This window comes from Lissotriton helveticus, chromosome 3_1 (assembly GCF_964261635.1).
Source record: "Lissotriton helveticus chromosome 3_1, aLisHel1.1, whole genome shotgun sequence".
NCBI classification, from domain to species: Eukaryota; Metazoa; Chordata; class Amphibia; order Caudata; family Salamandridae; genus Lissotriton; species Lissotriton helveticus.
Window position 1 is genome coordinate 106019461 of NC_136061.1, and position 21752 is coordinate 106041212.

Genomic DNA, 21752 nt, shown 5'->3' on the forward strand with positions numbered 1-21752 from the left:
TGAATCCAGGTCTGCAAATCCTTGTTATATGCTTTGACGCAGAAATATGAATCTGACACTATAAGTGTCGGGAATTCGCGATCCGCATTATCTAGCGCCATTTTCAAAGCTAATATTTCAGTTTGTAGTTCTGAATTAGTTTCTACTGAGTGTGATTTTGTTAATAGAGGTCTTAGTTTACCTCCGTGCCACACTTCTTTTGTAATCTCACATGTGGGATTGTATGCATGTTCTCCCCAAACGGAGGGTTGAGCATGTCCGTCTGTATAGATTACACAGGCGTAATGTCGTAGAGGCAGAATGTCGATTGGCAGAGGATACGTTTTTTCATATTTTAGATTTTTTAATTCTTCTAGTTCTTAAAAGACTGTTAACCAGGCAATACTTGATAATTCATATCCTCCGTACTGGATTTTCAGATGGGCAATTCTGGACTTTTTGAAGTTGAATTTGTAACCCTCTGCAGCGAAACCAAGTATTATGGTGTTCACTCTTTTCAAGTGAGTTTCCAAGTCATCATCTGTTAAGTAAATGTCATCGACATAAGATAATGCTTCATCATCATATAGTTGTAGTAATTCTGTTACTCTCGCTGAGAATACCCCCGGGCTGTTCTTGTACCCCTGGGCTAACCGACAGAATTGTTTTTGAGTGCCATTTACTGAAAATGCAGTTAAATATCTGCTCTCTGGTGCTATGTTTTGACAAAAGAATCCGTTGGAGATGTCCAAGGTTGTTTTGTATTTTTTGCGCACTATGTTATTCATTAGTGCAGCACTGTGTGAGTTTTGCACTGCAAAAGTTTTGCAACATGTGTTAAGGTGTCGGTAATCCAAAACTAGACGGTACGAATTGTCTGGTTTGGAGACCGGAAACAAAGGATTGTTCATTTGTGAGGTGAAAGTTTCAATCACCCCCTGGTATTCTAGCTGATCTAGTATTTCATTTACTTGTTTTTTAGCTTCTTGCTTAATTGGGTACTGCCTTTGTGCAGTAGGTTGTGATTTTAACTGGACTTTGTGAGGAGGAGAATCCTCATCCCATCCTACGTGATTTTTATATAAAGCAGGTGCTAAGGCCACTGCCCACTTTCTAGCAAGTGTGTATTTTTTATGAATCGGTATTTGATTCGAGAAGGCAGGCATAATTACTTCTTCGCCATGAGGGCACTCCCTGACAAACTCCGGTGGCCAGTCTTTTTCAGCTAGAAGGATGTCATAGCCCTTGGATAGGTTATCCCAAAATAGTCCCCTTATTTTCCTAGTCTTATCTCCCTCTATACGTAATGTTATCTCGTATATTTTGTGGGGCTTGCTAACTCTGGTATCTGCAGTTTCCACTTGAAGGTATTCATTCGTGTCCACTGTCTCCAGATGATTCATAAGGACTTTGCGAGCTATGCTCACCTCTGCTGCGCTGTCTAGCATTGTCTGAGCCCATTCTCCGTTTTTCAGTTGTGTCCTCAGTATTCTCGGCATTGTTAACTACCTTGATACTGGCTACCTTCTTTTTTGGAAATTGTGATTTCTTTTTCAGTTGAGCAGGTTCCTTGTCTTTGGACTTGGCGTGCTCTTCTGATCGTCCTCTTCTTTCCGATTTCTGCGAGGAATTCTGAAAAGATTGAGACGGACGTGTATCAATGTCTTGATATCTATCAGGTTTTTTAATATTATCCCTATTTCTAAGGTTATATCTATTCCCAGAGGGTTCACTCTGAGGTGACCTTTGTCTCGGGTTTGGAGATTTCTCTCTTCGCCTAGGAGACCTTCCTCTGGACTGGAATTTCTTTTCTTTAGGATTGGATTGTTTATTTCCATCCCAGTTCTTTTTTGGTGAATTATTATTAAAAAATATTTTTTCTGGACTTGTAGTCAGTTGCGGTTTTACTGGTATTCCACCTAGACTATCTCTGCCTAGTTCTTCATAGGATTTTTCTATGATTCTGGCAATTTCAGCTGGTTGGTCTGCTATATCTGTCTCTTTTAACCTCTGGCGGATCGCCACGTTTGCTGCTTCACCCTTTATGTTGGCTAGTAATATAGCCGAGACCTGCTTGAAGTCTTTCAGTAATTTCATACCAAGAGTTAAAGCAGGTTCTGGACCGTATTCATCTTGAATTTGTTTTAGCACATCTGGTATTACCGAAATGGATGGAACACCGTGCGTTTTTGTGTAGATTGAAGCAAAGACCGTACCCCAAGTGTCACAGTCCTCAATGTGTGGTGCGATTCCCATTGGGAGACATATAGTCAGAATCCTGTGCTTTTCTAATGGGGTGGTGTCAGGAAACACCGCCTCTATTTGGGTAATTTTCTGTGCCAACCAGAATGGTATCTGTTCCCGTTTAGCTGGAACTTTACCTAGGCAGGATTGGATGTTCTGTGGTGTGATTTTATTTGTGTTCCCCTGGTGAGGGGTCAGCTGTGGAATTTTAATCGCTGGCTGAATTGTTGAAGTCCGCATTACATACTGAACTAATTGTCTGTGAATTTTTAGTAGTTGTTTTAGCTGTATTAATAGCTCTGGTGCAGTCATCTCGTCGATGTCTGGATGTGGTGTGTATCCGGCTAAGACCGGCCACGTTGCTCCTGGTCTTCCTAAAGGACCGAGCCTTGTAATGTGATTATTATGTTTTAGGGCGCCATCAAATAAGAGCAAATGCTCTTGGAATTTGAGTGGTACTTCCACCTCCTCGAAAGGAGTGTACGTTTCAGGAGGTTCCTCTACTTTGTAATAGTGGAAGTACTTTGTTACAGCAATTGCTGCTGGAAAATGTATCCATGTATAGTATACCTCTGTCTGCTGATATTCGTGTGCCTCAATTACGAATATGACTGTGCCACCTCTAGGTGTCAGTCCATTTTCTATAAGTTTTAAGGTTATAGATCTCCTTTTGGCGACCTGGATGAGTATTATATCCGGGTCTGCTGTTTGCATGGTAGCATCAGCATCTGCTATTTCAGTAGCTAATCTAATTGCCTCTCTTTCTCCATCACTGTCTCCCATTTTACTGACAGGATGGTATTATTTTTATTTGCAGATCAGGTTTCTTTATGGAAACAGAGATTAGGTGCACAATATTTTGGAACTGTTTTATCCTTCAACGTTGACTAGACCAAGAACCATACATAGGAGTTCCCTCCTGCGAGGTTTTGGAGGATATAATAACCTTTCACCCACTCCAGACGTCTTTGGAGTATTTGGGAGAAGGGGTCTGAGTGAGAAAGCACGACTGAGTTACTCTAAATGTCTTACGTTAGTTTTATCGCCCTTTCCAAACACGTTGGGCGCCATGTAGTGTAGCTCCTATTTTCCCAATAGGCTCTGCGCATTGGAATAGTACCTACAGCAGTAAAGGCCTAGGCCAGACGTTAACTAGGTCTACTACTGTCGAAACTAGACTTAATTTTTGGGTTTGCCAGCTAAGCTCAGAGTTCGCTAGAAACTTTCTTGAATGTTCAAGGAAGGATGAACTCCCCTGATTAGACAAGAAGGGATTTAGTTTCTGACAACCATAGAACATGACAACTTTGCTCTCCCCTAATCAAGAGTCAATCTCGAGAGTCGTGTGAGCACAAGGCAATTATTTTACTCAGTCAGTACGTGCATTCTTAGTCTCATCAGAATGTAGAGAAAAGGAAGAGATGGGCGTGTTCAATAAAAGATGTTATTTATTGATCAGTCTCTTTTCTCGTACAAGAGAAATGGATCGATATTATTGCAATACTTATAGTTAAGTAAAGTGCATACATTAGAAGCAATAGTATAAAATAATACTGTAAAAACATTGATATGGTTTCTGAGCCATATGATGTTTAAAATGATTAAAATATATTTACATACACATATACATTTGACTAAACATACTCAACTGGTGTTTCTAAATACGCCTACCCCGTGTACCTGACCTAAGTCTAATGCGTGGGCGGGAATAGAAAGTTACAGTTTAGTTTAAGTTTGTTTTTGCCAAGTGAATAACTAAAGAATTCTCTAGGAGGGGTTATTCAGTTCTGTACCTGGAATTTAGGATGAATGAGGAATGGTATCTCTTTCTCTGCTCTCGATATTCCAGGCTGCCTGCGAGGGCTGCCCAGAAGCGCCGGTGCTGGGTCTCTCGGCTTGAGATAGCAGCGCGTCTCTCAGCGCGTCAGGAAGGCGGGGCTGCTGCCAGCGGGGTCTGCTTCTGCTCTCGGCTTCGGCAAGTATGGCTGCTCCGTCTTGTCACCACGCGTGTGTTTGCATAGGGCAAGGTCGGCAATATTTATACCTTAAAGGTGCCGAGATTGACGTAAGGATGGACATAGGTACGTCAATAAAGATGTCATACGACTTGCTCGTTAGCACATTCTTTACTAAAGTTCTCTGTGAAATCAAAACAATGGCCGCACGGATTATCCAGGTTGTCATAGGTTTGATTTGTTATGAGAACGTCGTATGCCTTATCAGGGGCTGGAGGAATATCGCTTGTCTAATTAGATCTCAAGCGTTATGACCTAATCAGATAACACGTTCCTGTGCCGTAGTGTGACTGCGTCAGATAACGGTATCTGCATCATGGGGGATTTCTTGCCTCATGGGCTGACTGTTAGTTAACTAGCTAGTAAGTTTAACCAGAATAGGGTCAGGAATAGGGGGATCGAATCAGAACCTATAGAAATACACGACACAGGTATCAGAATCGGGGTGCTACTAAACTGACAGCGTTATATAGAAAAGTCGATATAGGGGACGAGGCCGAGCGTGACGCGGCGGACCTCTTCATGCAAACGCTTGAGGTTTTCCGCCACCTCACGGAACAAAAACCGGACGTTAAGATTACAGTTCCCGAAACTACTGGGTCCTCATCAGAAGTAGGCAACACCATGATGCCTATCAGAGAAGCCGCCCCTTACTGGGTTCCCCCACGAGGTCAGGGAACGAACGACGATATCAACCATGCAGATGCAAAGGGGAGGGTAGTGTACAACTGGGTTTATCAACCATGGGACCGGCAAGATATTTTAACTTTTAGGCAAACCCTACCCGATTTAAGAAAGAACCCGACAGCATTTTATACCGAACTAGGTACAGCCTTAGGCTCAACCATAATGACTCTAGCGGACATTGATTTGTTTTTCGGGTTATGTCTGCCGGCCGATGTGTGGAAGCAAATCCGAAAAGCCGACCACACAGATCTGTTCGGACATACCTGGAATCAACTCAGTGAACTAGATAGGCAACGGGAGCCCGGAAAGAAACCGGTAAAAGACATACTGGAACTCCCGGACAAAATAGTTCAGAAGCTAAAGACATTGATCCCAGAGAAGAAGGTAGACTGGTCGGTAGTCACGGCTTGCCGTCAGAAACCCCAGGAAGACGTATCAGAATACTTCTCCCGATTTGAGACAGTGTTCTCCGACTACAGTGGCCAAGACATGACCACCGCAACCGGACAGCACCTATTCGTGCAAAACTACGTGAAGGGGCTATCGCAAGAGGTCTCCCAAAAGTTACAGACGAGCGAGAGTAGTTGGGGGGCCTCCAAACCTGCAGCTATCCTTCAGATGCCTCAGTATTACGAACACCAAAAGAACGAGAACGAGAGGGCGACCGAGAAAAAGAAAAAGGACTTGAAAGAGCGAGTGATGATTGCTCAATTACAAGGAGTGACGACAGGAAGGGAACGGTATAGAGGAAGCTACCAACCAAATGCACCCCCTAGAGACCGCACATCCACACCCGGCGCTCCACGAACAGACCTCGATGAGAACCAGTGTGCGCTTTGCAAAGGATTTGGTCATTGGAAGTCTCAATGCCCGGTCCTCCTGGAAATGCTTAGAAATAAAGAAACAAGAGACATGGCAAATGGCCCCAAAACTAGAGGGCAGGGGCGAGGGCACACCCACGACACCAACAATGACAGACCTGGCAGACCGAACACATTTGACCGCCCCCGACGGAACCAGTGCCAACAGTCTGACTGCGACAACACTCACGACTTTGCATAGGACTGCCAAGGGCAAGGGAGGGATCCAGTCGAGCTCTATGTTGACCAGCAAGGTCCTTACGTCACCGCTAAGGTCCTAGGTACGAAGTCTCCATTTCTGGTAGACACTGGCGCGACACGTAGTGCGTTATCTAAACGACTGATTCCAAGGGCACCCTTGTCTGGCTCACACATAACATCAATAGGCTTTGATGGAACGCCCTCCACTAACCCTTTATCCGCACCGGTTTCCTTCGACTTGGACAGTAACCCCACTGACACGACGTTTCTGCTTTCCTCCAACACCCCCAATGCCATTATGGGACTTGATTTACTAAAGCATTTCCGAGCTACTATCAGGTGTTCACGGGACGGGGTTCGAGTCATTCTGTACGATAACCCGACTCTGCTCAGACATCATCATTCACTACACATGTCTTCCATCTCAGATGCTGACGCATCTTTACTTGACTCTCTACCTCTGTATCTGTGGGCTAAAACGACGCTGATGTGGGACGAATGATGATCGATCCCGTGCGCATAACTGTCCGCCAAGATGCGATACTCCCAAAACTTCCACAATATCGGATATCACCCGAAGGTGAGAAAGCATTGGTAATGATTATTCAGTCCCTGGTAGAGGCAGGAGTGGTAGAGGAAGTAGTCAGTAATATTTGCAACAGCCCCATCCTACCCATTGTGAAAAAGCAGGGCGAGGGAGATGAGAAAGCGTATCGCTTCATCATCGACCTTCGAGAGGTCAACAAGGTAGTTGTACCCCAGTACCCCGTAGTCTCAGATATCGCCACCATTCTGACCCTGATTCCTTCCACAGCCACCTCCTTCACTGTAATTGACCTCAAAAATGCTTTCTTTTCCATCCCCATCCACCCGGACAGCCGCTACCTTTTCGGCTTCACATTAAAATCCCACTCATATAGATTTTGTAGAGCTCCCCAAGGCTACACAGAAAGTCCCAGCATCTATAGCCAGGCCCTCAAGAGACAGCTGGACGCCGTTCAGCTGCCGGAGGGAGTGGTGTTGATACAGTACGTCGATGACATCCTTTTGGCGGCCGACACCACTCCACTTGCAGTCACAGCCACCCTCCAACTCTTGCACTTCCTCGCAGAAAACGGCCACAGGGTCTCCAAAAAGAAGTTGCAATTCTGCCAACCCCAGGTCACCTACCTAGGCCACCTCTTGTCCAAAGACGGGAGAAAGCTTACACCTGATCGGATTCAGGCCATTCTGGAAACCCCCGTCCCAAAGACCCAGAAACAAGTCCGCTCCCTGGTAGGCCTCAACTCCTTCTGCCGGCAGTGGTTGCCAAATTTCAGCCTCATTGTAAAGCCGCTACTTTCCCTACTAGCCAAAGATGTCCCCTTCCCACTCCCTTGGACCCACGAATGCCAATCGTCCTTCAAAGAACTTCGAGATGCCCTTTGTTCTGCACCGGTCCTAGGAACCCCCGATTACACAAAGCCCTTCTCCCTCTACACTCACGAAAGGGAGGGGTGCGCTTTGTCTGTCCTGACTCAAACCATTGGCCCCAAGCAACGACCGTGTGCCTATTTCTCTGCCACCCTTGACCCCGTAGCGAGAGCCTTGCCTGCCTGCCTTCGAGCCGTAGCTGCCGCTGCTGTCTCTATCCGACAGAGTGAGGGGATCGTACTCTCGAATTCCCTCACGGTATTAGTGCCCCATGCTGTTGACACCCTCTTGAACCAGACTAAGACGCAACACCTGACTAGCGCCCGACTGACTGGATATGAACTGACTCTGCTTGCACCCCACATCACGCTGAAAAGATGCACCACACTGAACCCAGCCACTTTGTTGCCCCTGCCCGAAAACGACCCGAACGTCCCCCCTATACATGACTGTGTGACCCTCACAGACGAACAGACTAGGAGTAGAGTTGACCTCCGAGACACCGCCTTCACAGACCCTGACGGAGAACTATGGGTAGACGGTTCTTGCATAAAACTCCCCGACGGCACCACCTCAGCTGCCTATGCAGTTACCACAGCCCAAACCGTAGTTGAAACTGCCCGCATCACGCAGCGATCCGCACAGGCGGCAGAGCTGATTGCCCTCACACGCGCATGTATTATAGCGACAGGGACTACTGCAAACGTTTACACGGACAGCCAGTACGCCTTCGGAGTGGTTCACCATTTTGGACTCTTATGGAGGGAGAGGGGATTCCTGACGTCCCACGGCACGCCCATCCTCCACGCAGATTTAGTCTCCGCCCTGATTGAAGCAGTTCTCCTTCCCAAACGATTAGCGGTAATCAAATGTCAGGCACACAAGAAGGTGACAGACTTAGTCGGACAAGGAAACGCGCTGGCCGACATCACTGCCCGAACCACAGCTGAGAATAGGACAGCGACACGTATGTATGTGACCAGGTTACAAGCAGAAAAATGGACTGACGTTAGGGAAACGATTAGGGACATCCAGATGGCCAGCTCACCACACGAATTGACTGAATGGGCACGGGTGGGATTGAAAGACGAGGAAGGCTGCTGGCGGACAAAGGACACCAACAAATGGTTGCTACCCAATTCATACTTGATCCCCATACTGACTATGGCACACTCCCCCGCACACATAGGATCTGCCCCATGATCGAACTCATCTCCAGGGTTTGGCACAACAACAAGATTCCCGACTCAGCCAGATGCCTGGTCCAGCAATGCCTTATCTGCTTGCAACACAACCCTGGGAAAGGAACTGTGGTACCCCGGGGAGGGTTTGGGGCCCCCGACCATCCGTTTGAGGTCCTCCAGATGGACTACATCCAACTGGAAAGATGCCAAAGCCTGAAGTATGTATTAGTCATTGTGTGTGCTTTCAGCAAGTGGGTAGAAGCCTATCCAACCCGTGATAACACTGCCATGACCACTGCCAAGGTGCTGCTGAAAGAGTTTTTCCCTCGCTACGGTCTTTGTCGAATTCTATGGAGGGACAACGGTCCCCACTTCATAGCTGAAGTTATTCAACTAATCTTGAAAGGGTTGGGTGTAAAACAGAGGTTTCATGCAGTTTTTCACCCCCAATCTGCCGGCTTAGTTGAGCGACACAACGCCACACTGAAACTAAAACTGTCAAAGATAGTGGCCACCACAGGACTTAAATGGCCAGATGCCCTCCCACTGGCATTGCTATCGATGCGCTCCACTCCCACTAAGCACCATTTGACCCCCTACGAGGTTGTATTTGGGCGACCGATGAACCTCTGGACTGCCCCTAAACCGACCTCCATTCACGACGTCCCGGACGTCCTACTGTCTGATTACTTGTGCAAATTGAATAAAACATTGTCTATCATTCATCAGCAGGTGCAGCAGGCCATCCCCGATGCTTCCAGGGGTCCGGGTCACGATATCCAACCGGGAGATTATGTGCTGATCCGGAATTTCCAACGGACAAAGAGTCGGGCCCCTGGCAAGTACTGATCACCACCCGAACGGCTCTTCGAGTGGAGGGGAAGCGACACTGGCTGCACGCACACCACTGTAAGAAGGTCTCCTCGACCCTGACCACAACAGAAAGCGTCAGCACCCAAGAAGAACTGCCGAACAAAGACCGGCCATCATTGAACTGTTATCCTGATACCGAGGCACTCGAACTTGCAAAATTCTCTGATCCCACTGTACCATCCAGGGAAGGGTATTTCCTGCGTCGAAAGGAGGGAGCTTCGGCTAAGTAGACCACAGACTAAGTTGAATCTCAGAACGGTAGCCTAAACACAACCTAGGGTTACCCGAAGGGAGGCTAAACGAAGTCTGCCGTTCTGCCCACTACCGAGCACCTTGAAGATGATGGAAGCGCCAGATAAGAAGACAACGGAATCAACAGGAAATACCCGTTACCGGAATCCAAAGACTGACAGTATACACAAATCGAAGACAATTGTTCTTTTCATTGTCCTCCTCTTTTGCCTCCTCCTCATGACTTCTTTCTGGATCATGGAAGAGAGCGCACCCGCTCATCAGATATTGCTGACCACTGCACAGCCAACTACCACGAAGGAGCATCACCTGATCTCCCTTTCGCCTCAGCTCCGAGAAAGGCGTAAGGAGTTCTGGAATAATTCCTTCGTGCAACTGTTGCACCAACACAACCTTGCCGCCAACGCCACAAACTGCTGGATCCAGGTTGCTCCCGCATGCCACCGGACACTCCATCCCTTTCATCCCTTCCCCTTTCTCAGTCCATGGTTCTTGCCTTGCCTAGTTGACCCTCTTGCAAGAGAGCTACAGGGACAACGCCACTTCTGGTCAGACAGTGTCGCACTTCTACCACGGGTTCTGGCTGAACAAAACCGGAAGAACTTCTGCCCCCTTTTGCCCTTTGACCTCTGGCTCCTCCTTCCAGATGGACATCCCTGCTAAGGAACGAGTCGAAATGCAGGTGTTCCATAATCCAGCCAGACCCACCTTCTCCTACTTACGGAAACGAACTGCTGCCACTCTGACGGTGGCTCTGTTATCAATGTCACGGGCCTCGTGTGCCTCGAAGGCTTGGGAACACAGCCGGTGGGTCACAGCTCCTGCCACATCACCAGAACATTGGACGCCATCGATCCCCCCTCATTTGTTGCTTCTCCGAATATGTACTTTGTTTGCGGCACCAAAGCCTACACTTGGCTTCCAAAAAGCTGGGGGGGTACCTGCTACGTCGCATTCGTTCTCCCTCCAACGTACGTGGCCCCAGCAAACCACCATAGACAGAAGCACGCAAAAGACATTGAACAAGCCGACTCCACTGGAGCACAGTTCTTGGACGCAGTGAAAGGGCTGGTTCCTCTGTGGGGCCCAATGGCAAAAAGCCGCGCCATCCGCCACCTGACACAGGCAGTAGAAGCAACCATGAACATCACGGCTGGCATCCTCAAAAACAATACGGCCGAACTGGTGGCTCTTCAGAACCGCCTTGTTCTAGATGTGGTTATAGCTGACCGAGGAGGGGCATGCCGCATCATTGGGTCCAGCTGTTGCACCTACGTACCAGATAACTCGCCCTCAGTCTACAAAGCAATCGAACACCTCCACAGACTTTCCTCAGAAGTTCACCAGGAACAGGAAGGATGGTCGCTTGGAAGCTGGTTCTGGGGCACCTTGAAGGACTGGGGATGGAGGTTATTCACATTTATACTGATACCGGTCGTGATATTGTGTGGGTGTTGCCTAGGTATTCAATGTTTGCCACCTCTGTGTTCGCTCATTGCTAACTGCATGTGCCCTAAGACTTCGGACTACAAAACTGAACACATGAAAGCAGTGTATGACCTCGAAATAAGGAATGTAATGGGGATTGACATAAATTGACAAGCTGGCTAGATATGTTGAAAAGGGAGGACTGTTAAAATCTAGATTGTGGCGTAAACATTATCGGCGCCATCTTGTCTCCTTTTCGGATCCATGCGTGCGCGTAAGCAGCAGCCATTTTGAATGCCATGACCCCTCTGCCTACTGCCGATAGCCAGCGTGTCTCATCCCCCTCACACCCCGGCTCCGCAAGCACCCCCCCCTTTTCCAACAACCCCCGGTCTCTCCTATTCGGCCCTAAACAGATGCTGTTTATTGCCTCTACAGTAGGACCTCACCTCACTTCAAAGGAGCGGGGATTAATCAATGCCCTCACAACCCTAGACCCGATCGATTACCCGTATTTCCGTTCCCAGCGGAATACCCAGCTGTGCGGTAGCCATCATGCTGAGATTAGGGGTGGGGACTCCTACTGTAGATATGTGTGGGAACGGACCTGAACCGGGGATTCGAAAGACGCCTTTCTCCGGACTTCAAAGCATTACTAAGAATGTGTTGCATGTAATAAAGTAATAAACCAGTGTATAAGAGGCCAGGCCTCAGAGATGTCGAGAGAGCACCTCGAGAAGATACCCTGTTGTCTGATTTGACGTGTTCTGTTCCGTCGGAATAAACTCCTGTTTCCTGCCTTCCAGTCTCCAGCGCCTGCCTCTTTATTTTGGTAATCGTGAGTTGGGTGAGAAGCGGCTAACGCCGGACAAACCTAGAAAAGGGGTAAACGACCTGATCTGCCTGAACCCTTTTTCAACACTGGTGCTCAGAGAATTACATGATGTATTTCTACCATGCGACTAATAAAATCTGTTTTAAAAAAAAAAGTTTTACTTTCTCTGAAACAATTTTCAGATATGATGAGAGATATCGATTATTTTATGTTCTTAATTTAATTATGTGTGATTACTTCTCAGGCATATTTATTGGAGATAATCTTAAAATGTGACAGAGCTCATGCGTAAGAATCTAAGTAAGACTCGATTAAGGAAAATGGTATCTTAGAATATTACATACACAGTAGCTGTCACTGGAATCAATTGTTGTGCAATGTCCCTTCCTGTGATGTTTGTGGTGTCGTCACAGGGCATCCCATATAATTTTACCACTCTGTGATTTTGGCGAAATGACATCTCTATTTTCCTCATGATTTTCTTTCTCTTTCTCAACCTATTCTTTATTAAATTATTTTGACTCTATTGGCGAATGCTTCTCAGATCACATACTGGTACTAGCGCGCCTCCTGCCCTAGTTACTGATTTTAAAATGAACCCGCCGACGGACGCTTCTCCTTGTTGGGCTCCCAGCGGTTTTTAAAAATTTTATTTTATTTGTCTGCACTATTGTTTGTTCACAATTTAATTTGACTACTAAATTACTTGTGTACTAGTGTACTGCTGCTAGAGGCGCGAACCCCGTTCCACCATCGATGATTCGGCTTGTTGTGGAGGGATAGACCGCCATAGTGGGAAGGGCTACATCGGATTTCCGGGTTGAGAGGTTAGCAGTCTAGCTGCTCGCCTACTCGGCTATTTAAACTCTATGCCCCTACGGAAGCGCAGTGGGCGCGCTTAAGGCAAGCCCGTCTGCGCCCGTCCGCGCCGGGACCGGGCCCAGGGCCACCCCCCGTGCGAAATACATCTTCGCGCCAAGCCCTGCAAATTCGTTACACTGCTGACCAGCTAAGGGAGATAAATGTAAGTGCCTTTCCACTCCATTGCTCTCCTATGTCTAGTGTGTCATTATTTACGTCCCCTAGCACCCCTTGTCCCACATGCCTTTTTTCTCTCCCTGATCTTTGTCCACCCATCCAGCCTTCCCATGTAAAATTAAGGCTCCCTTATTCTGCAGCTCTTATCAATGCATGATCTATACCTAGGCATAATTTGGAAATCCTGGAGCTAATTAAAAGCTTAGATTTGGACATTCTGTTTATCACAGAAACTTGGGGTGATGCGGCTTCAGGACCTGACTTCTGTTCAGCTATTCCAGAGGGCTTTCTTGTATCTAAACTAGACAGACCCTCAGGTAGGGGCGGGGGACTTGCCATTGTCCATAAAGCTAGGTTCAGCTTAAAAACTGAACCAGTGTCCGCTTTGGGCTGTGAGGCTCTTAAGTTCCCCTTTATAAGTTCAAGTTCAAGTTCAAAAATGTGTATAGCGCACTACTCACCCAGAGGGTCTCAAAGCGCTTGGGGGAGGGGGGTACCTTACTTATCAAATATCCAAGTTTTTAGTTGCTTTCTGAAGGAGAGGTGGTTCTGTGTAAGGCGGAGGTGGGTGGGGAGACAATTCCAGGTTTTGGCTGCTAAGTAGGAGAAGGATCTTCCCCCCATGGTGGATTTATGGATGCGCGGAATAGCGGTGAGGGCTTGATTGGATGATCGTAGTTGGCGGGTGGGGGTGTTGAAGGAAAGTCGCATGTTGAGGCATTCGGGTCCTAGGTCGTAGAGAGCTTTGTGTGCGTGGGTGAGGAGACGGAATGTTATTCTCTTGTTGACGGGGAGCCAGTGGAGGTCTTTCAGGTGTCCGGAAATGTGAGCTTGACGGGGGATGTCAAGTATGAGTCTGGCTGAGGGGTTTTGGATGTGTTGGAGTTTTTTCTGTAGTTTGGCTGTGGTTACGGCGTAAAGGGTGTTTCCGTAATCCAGTCGGCTTGTAACCAGTGCGTGGGTGATCATCTTTCTTGTTTCGGTGGGGATCCAGCGGAAGATTTTTTTGAGCATGCGTAGGATGTTGAAGCAAGATGATGAGACGGCTTTGACTTGTCTGGTCATCGAGAGGGAGGAGTCCAGGATGAAGCCTAGGTTACGTGCGTGGACCGTAGGTATGGGTGCGGTTCCCAGGGCCGGTGGCCACCATGAGTGGTCCCAGGCAGCGGGGGATGATCCTAAGATGAGGACTTCCGTTTTGTCCGAGTTCATTTTTAAACGGCTGTTCTCCATCCACTCGGCTACTTCTTTCATCCCTTCGTGTAGGTTGGTTTTGGCGGTGTTCGGGTCTTTGGTGAGGGAGAGGATCAGCTGGGTGTCGTCTGCGTAGGAGATGATGTTGAGGTTGTGTTGGCGTGCGATGGATGCGAGGGGCTCATGTACACTTTGAAGAGGGTGGGACTGAGTGATGATCCTTGTGGTACGCCGCAGATGACTTCGATGGCTTCTGATCTAAAAGGGGGGAGGCGGACTCTCTGGGTTCTTCCGGCGAGGAACGAGATGATCCAGTCCAATGCTTTTCCTTGTATTCCGACGTTGCTGAGGCGTTGTATGAGGGTGCTGTGACAGATTGTGTCGAAGGCTGCGGAGAGATCAAGTAGGATGAGGGCAGCTGTTTCTCCGTTGTCCAGTAAGGTTCGAATGTCGTCTGTTGCTGCGATGAGGGCGGTTTCGGTGCTGTGTTTGGCTCGGAAGCCGGACTGTGAGGGGTCGAGGGATTTGTTGGATTCGAGGAAGGCGGCGAGTTGACTGTTGACGGCTTTCTCAATGACTTTGGCAGGGAATGGGAGGAGCGAGATGGGGCGGTGGTTTTTAAGTTCAGTGGGGTCTGCTGTGGGTTTCTTCAGGAGGGCGCTGAGTTCGGCATGTTTCCAGCTTTCCGGGAAGGTAGCGGAGTTGAAGGAGCAATTGATGACGTCACGGAGATGGGGTGCGATAATGGAGTCTGCTTTGTTGAAAATGTGGTGGGGACATGGGTCGGTTGGCGATCCCGAGTGGATGGAGTTCATCAGGCGGACGGTGTCTTCAGTGGTGATTGGGTTCCAGGCGCAAAGGTTGTTAGAGGACGGTTTTGGTTCGGAGGTGGGTGGAGTGGACTAGTCTTCGGACTGGATTCCAAAGCTGTTATGTATGTCGGCGATTTTGTTGTGGAAGAATGAGGCTAGGGAGTTGCAGAGGTCTTGGGAAGGAGTGATGTCGTTGGTGCCGGCGGTGGGGTTGGTAAATTCTTTGACGATGTTGAATAGTTCCTTGCTGTTTTGGGCGTTGTTGTCAAGGCGATCCTTGAATGCTGATTTCTTGGTGGATTGGATCAGTTGGTGGTGTTTATGGGTGGCGTTCTTGAAGGTGGCCATGTTGTTAGTGGTTGGGTTTTTTCTCCAGGCTTTCTCGAGGGTATGACAGAGCTTCTTGGATTTCTTAAGGTCATCGTTGAACCAGGGTTTTTTTTGTTACCTTGCTTGGTTTGGTGGTTTTTCAAGGGTGCTAGTTCGTCAGCGCTGTAGGTGATCCATTGTGTGAGGTTGGTGGGCTGCTTGGTTTGGGTCCGATGATATGGCAGGGGGGTTTTGGTGAAGCGATGTGAAGAGCTGGTCGGTGGTAATTTTGTTCCAGTTTCTTCGGGGAATAGGTTGTGGGGGGTTGTGTGTCGTGGTCTTTTTGTAGTTGAAGTGAACGCAGCTGTGGTCTGTCAAATGGAGAGCTGTGGTGTGATCGAAGGAGATGTGCTTGCTGGAGGTGAAGATTGGGTTGAGCGTGTGTCCGGCATAGTGGGTGGGGGTATTGACAAGTTGTTCGAGTCCAAGGTTGGCCAGGTTGTCCAGAAGGGTGGTGGTGTTATACTAAACAACAACCAAGTATTTAAGGGTACTCTTCTTTATCGACCTCCTGGCCCACGTACACATTTTCTCTCCAATCTTGGCGAGATATTACAACCGTGTACAGAATCGTCGGACTACACAGTCCTGGGAGATTTTAATTTCCATCTTGAATCCCCCGTGGACAAAGATACGATTCAACTTATCACCGATCTGGAAGCGCTAGGACTACACCAGCTAGTCTCAGTCCCAACCCATCAAGCTGGTCACACCTTGAATGGGCTGTTCACTAACAACTCAGCCATATCCCTAACTAAAGTGCTGCCCCTGACCTGGTCAGATCATGCAGTAGTCATTTTTAGTATAAAAGCACATAACCCTAACCCAGCACAATTTAAATCGCAAACTGCGCAGAGTATTCGCGACTGGAAAAATCTAGATCTTTCCCTTTTCACTCAATTACTTACAGCTCCCCCTTTTGAGACTTCTGTTAACCCTAATCAGGCGTCTACCAGGTACCAGGATTGGCTCCTGGACGCACTTAGTATGGCTGTACCCATCAAATTAATTTTTCCTAATCGTTCCACTAAGTCTGCGAGATGGTTTTCGAAGGAACTCAGACTGCAGAGGCAGCACTGCAGGAACCCCGAGAGACATTGGCGAAAACATTACAACCTTCATGATAAACAACGCTATAAAGCTGCCATAGCTATATACAAGCGTGCTATAATCTCTCATAAAAGGGCTTACTATCTATCCCAAATAGAGCTTGCACAAAATTCTTCCAGAAAACTGTTTCAGACAGTTAACACCTTATCGACTCCCCCATCAGTTTCAGCTATTGAGCCATCTCAAGACCTCTGTAATTCTCTAGCAGATTACTTAATTAGCAAAGTCACCAATATCTATGGAACTTTTTCTTCATTAACTCATTCTTTAGGCTTGGACCCTCGACCTGTTTCCACACCGGCTGCTGGTCCAACCTTCTCCCTGTTTCAGCCCGTCTTAGCCGATACAATCAATAAATATACAGCAACCATTACCTCAGGCTCCCCGTTAGACCCTTGTCCACCATCGGTACTCAATTTACTCAGTGGCATTATCACGTCTCCTCTTACTGATATCAGTAATTCTATGTTTCTCACAGGTGAGTATCCAGAGATATGGAAAAAAACAATAATTAAACCTTTGCTAAAAAAAACGTCACTGGACCCTTTAGAACTAGCCAGTTACAGACCCATAGCCTGCCTTCCTTTCCCAGCAAAAATCTTCGAATCACTTATGAACCATCAGCTTTCAGAATTTATTGATCAACATCACTTGCTGGATGATACCCAGTTTGGGTTTAGAGAAGGCCATGGGACAGAAACGGCACTGATAAAGGCGGCTGATGAGATCAGAACCATTTTAGACCATAATGGGGCGGCGGCACTCATATTGTTAGATCTCTCCGCCACCTTTGACACGGTCGATCATTCCATCTTGATCGACCGTGTCTCAGCACTGGGGGTTAACCATCTAGCCAGAGACCTCATAGCATCTTTTTTGGCCAATCGCTCACAATCTGTGAAACTGGGCACCTTCTACTCGCCCACATCCACGTTGCCGTGCGGAGTGCCCCAGGGATCATCGCTAAGTCCGACACTATTTAACATCTATGTGTCGGACTTGGCGAGGGTCATTAAATCATATGGGCTGAGTTTAACCACCTATGCAGATGACACCCAACTGGTGTTGGCTGTCCATAAGAATGGACTGGCAGTTGCATCGAGATTCCAGGAGGCTATGCTAGCCATAGGTTCCTGGATGTCGATGAACTGCCTAAAATTAAACTCGGACAAGACAGAAGTGATGACCTTTGGCAACTTGTCTCCGTTATGGCCAGACAGCTGGTGGCCCACTGACTTTGGCCCCCTGCCAGTACCGGTCGCCAAGGTCAGAAATCTTGGGGTCATATTTGACACCAAATTAACATTTCTCCATCATGTTAATACTGTGATCTCATCCTCCTTTTTCACCCTCAGAAAAATCAAAAAATGACTCCCCTACTTACCTCCAGCTGCAGGAAAAACTTTGATAACAACTTTAATATTCTCAAAACTGGACTATTGCAATGCCCTCCTGCTAAATGCCCAGCAGCAGGTAGTGGACAAACTGCAATCGATCCAAAATGCGGCGGCAAGGGTACTACTTTCCATTCCCAAATACCACTCTGTTTCTGCGGCCATACGTCAACTGCACTGGCTTAGAGTCAGGAGCCGCATAAAATTTAAGGCCCTCTGTATTGCGTATAAGGCCATCCACAACTCGGGCCCTCAATTTCTAATAAAGGCTTTCAAGATCTACACCCCGAGCAGGTCTCTTCGCTCTGCATCTAACTACCTTCTACCTCTTCCTCGCACAAGACCAGTTGCTTGGGGAGATAGACGCTTTCTAGTAGCTACTGCGAGGCTTTGGAATACTCTCCCTCTCACCATCAAGACCAGTCCAACCCTTTTAATTTTCCGAAAACAACTGAAAACATGGCTCTTTGATCAATGATTCCATTTTGCATTAAACTTGTCAATGTATAATCCTCTGCGCCGAGACACCTTCGGGTATTTGTGCGCAATACAAATCTAATAAACATAAACATAAACATAAACATAAATTATTCTGTATAAAATAACTGGGATAGGTTGACATAGCATTTTCAAAAAGCTTTAGAAAATTCCTGCCTCACAATTCCATAATGTGTCACTAAGACCCAGTCCTCTTGCCTCTTTCTCTTGCCTCTGGTAACATTTGTGCCTACTGCTCCATAACTCGCCAGGTCATGCAGAACATTTCTGGGTTGTCTGTTAAGGTTATTTACATCAAACATTGACATATAGACACATGGCTGTTCATTGCAAAAACTTTAGATTTTATTGTTCTCCTAAAGATGCCACCTGGTTGTATGTCAGAACCACACAGGCATTAATCACACCTGCCTTAATACCGAGCTCCAAACAACGAATATGTCTTTAAAATACATTCCATTACAACACAAGTCATTACAACAACTTGCCTTAGGGAAAGCGCTACAGTTGGAATAGATTAATTTACTATTCCAACTGTGGTCTGTGCAACAGTAGGGAAAGAGTTGGACTTGAAGTTTAACATCAATCCAACAACGCTTTGCTTAATGAAAGTTGTTGTGACAACTTGCGTGATAAAGGAATGCATTGTAAAGATGCACCCGCGGTTCGTACCGCGCTGTTAAGGCTGAGGGTGGTTCGAGCTGCGGTATAAAGGCTGTTTCCCATGCTTTCCTTATAGACACAAGAGACACATCATTGTGAGATATGTGTGGAAACTGTAGGAGGAGACGGCTCCTGTGGTTGTCAGGCTAGCCTGCCTCGCTCACATAAGCCTTTGTCAAACATCAAATATTAAGAGAAAAAAATTCAAATATATGCTGTGGTTACAAAGATTATTCTTCTCGATCAAACACATGTTAGATATGTGCAGAGTTTTGATCAAAGACATTTGCAATGAAACTGAGCAATCTGAAAGTGCTCCTTGCTCATACCATGCCATGGTCAATTTCTCTCACATTTTACGGGTAGTGCCGCAAAGAGTGCCATCAGTACAATTTGTTAACAAGCAAGTGCACAATGTAGCAAATGCTGACAGATATATGTAACGTTGTTAAAGTTTCTAGAAAGTTTAATTCAAGTTATTTTTTTTAATATGTGGAGGGACCTTTTCAATTCTTAGACATGGAATACAATATCTACCTAAGGTCAACGAACTGTGATGCCTTGCAGTGATGCTTGCAGAATTTCCAGCATGCTCTGAAAACAAAAGAAAAACAGGTTGAGGTGATTGAAAGCTGTGAACTTTCCCCTGTACAGGTCTTACTTGTATGCTGGCCTGGAGTTTGGTTCTGAATGTTACTGCGGGAACACGCTGCCCCAGAACAGAGCCAAGGAGGTGGAGTGCAACAACGAGTGCAAAGGGGAGAAGAGCTCGCTCTGTGGCGGGGTCAACCGACTCGCTGTCTTCCGGATCGAGGAGCTGCGGGACATCGCCAAGCAGCGTAAGTCAGGAGGGTCAGCGTTGGAAGGGGTATACAATGGAAGAATCTGTAATGGGGGGTCAATGTGGGAAAGTGACTGCATCACTAGGGAGACAAATCTTGCTCATGAAACCAGCTAATGCCAGCAGTTTTTTTTATCAAACATTACAATCTCGTCCGCCTTTCTGGATGCAGTCCTTACGCTTGAGTTACTTCTCCTGGCCAACAGAAAAGAAAAACCAGACTGCATCTTGGAAGACCAGGGCTTGGAGTAATGAAGATTACCGATAAGTAATTAGGGCATTAGGTGCCACCCAGGGTTAGTGAGTCCTCCTCCTATAAGTAGCTGAAGACACTTTGCCTTGCCCAGTTGTGCATTGCCGACAATTACCAACTAAAAGCATTCCAGAAAGTTGTTTGATGATGTCATTGGGGGTTTTGAGTTCTATTCTGGCATCATTCATTAGATGGCCTTTTAAGATAATTCAGGATATTTTCCAGTCAAACATTTTTTTCATTTCTGTTTTCTTTGCTTGCGAATCGATTTTTGCATTGAAATGATTTCTGATAAAGTTGAACTTTATCGAATTTTAGGAACAGGGAGGCTGCGGTAATAATTTTAAAATGTAATTATGGTTTCAGAATTTTACTCTGTTCTGGTGTTGCAAAATGTGGTGAGTGGAACGTTTTATGAATCTACACAACAATCAGTATTGAGCTACAAAAAGTGATGCAACCCGGATTTTTTTAAATGTGTAAACTAAGCATTGGCAATGTTTTCTCAAAATAGCTAATGATGGGTTTATGTTCCTGTAATGTGTTCATGTCATGTTACTTCCACTCTTTCTTGTAATCATTTGCCCCAAGCTGCCTGTAAACATAAACATAAACAGCACCATGTGTGCATTCTTGGGATGATGAGTGAATTATGGGTTCTTCCTCCTTTTGAATTTATCAGGAACTTCATGTCACTTTTCAATATTTGACTCTGACATCGAGAAGGTCTGCTCTCAATGTCTGATGCTGGGCTGCCGAAAGACAACTCCATCGAAATGATGTTAGCACTCTGTATAGTTTTCTCCTCATTTCGTAGTGCTCCATATTGTTGATTGGGAGACATTTCATGAACTATAATCCATCATGATGTCTCACTTGACAAAGGCCCCTTGGCAGAGCAAGCGATATTAGAAAAAGCCAGCTGCACAGCCCAGTTTTCCTAAATAAGGCTGATGCTTGTGAAATATAAAAATGTTCTTGACCTGTGTGAGGCCAATGCCGTGTACAGCTACAGCTTTATAAAATAATATCCTGTTCTCACTTTAGAAAATGGATAAGTGCATTGGAGAGAGATGCTTTCATACACTGCATTAAACAGAAAATGAACAATTGTTAGGTAAGACTCATCATCATCATAGTAAACTTTATTTCGATTCTTGAAAACAAATCATAAAAGTACAAACATGACGTAATACACAATTTAAAAACATACCATTATTTTTACATCTTAAGGCATTATTATGTTACCACTAAATGATTTACAAATACATTTAAAAAAATCACCTGTATTAAAAGAAGACATTTTTAAACAGTACAAATACAATTGATGTTGATACTAATCTATACAATGTTCTCATAATTTTGAATCAACATGTATTCCATGATGATGATCAGTAACGGTTTCTAATGGTGAGTGCCACTCTGATAAAACTAAGCACAGCATTGCATATTGCTGGGGTTGATAATGAGAGTAAATGCTCATATCCCTCTTTATAGTAACGAGATCCAAAGGATAACAGAACTGGCCTGATAAATCGGTTTCTTGGATCTTTGTACAAAGTACAAAAAAGTACAAGATGGACAGTGTTTTGAGAAACTTTGTTATCAC

The 21752-nt window shown here is 46.3% G+C and overlaps 1 protein-coding gene across 1 annotated transcript in view; it reads left to right on the plus strand.

Annotated features, from left to right (window-relative positions):
- The window catches only part of WSCD1 (WSC domain containing 1), a 296810-nt gene that overhangs the window by 139546 nt on the left and 135512 nt on the right, over positions 1-21752 (plus strand). Inside the window, exon 4 of the mRNA XM_078683536.1 lies at positions 19704-19888. Within this exon, the coding sequence (XP_078539662.1) occupies positions 19704-19888 (185 nt within the window). The remainder of the gene's footprint in view (positions 1-19703; positions 19889-21752) is intronic.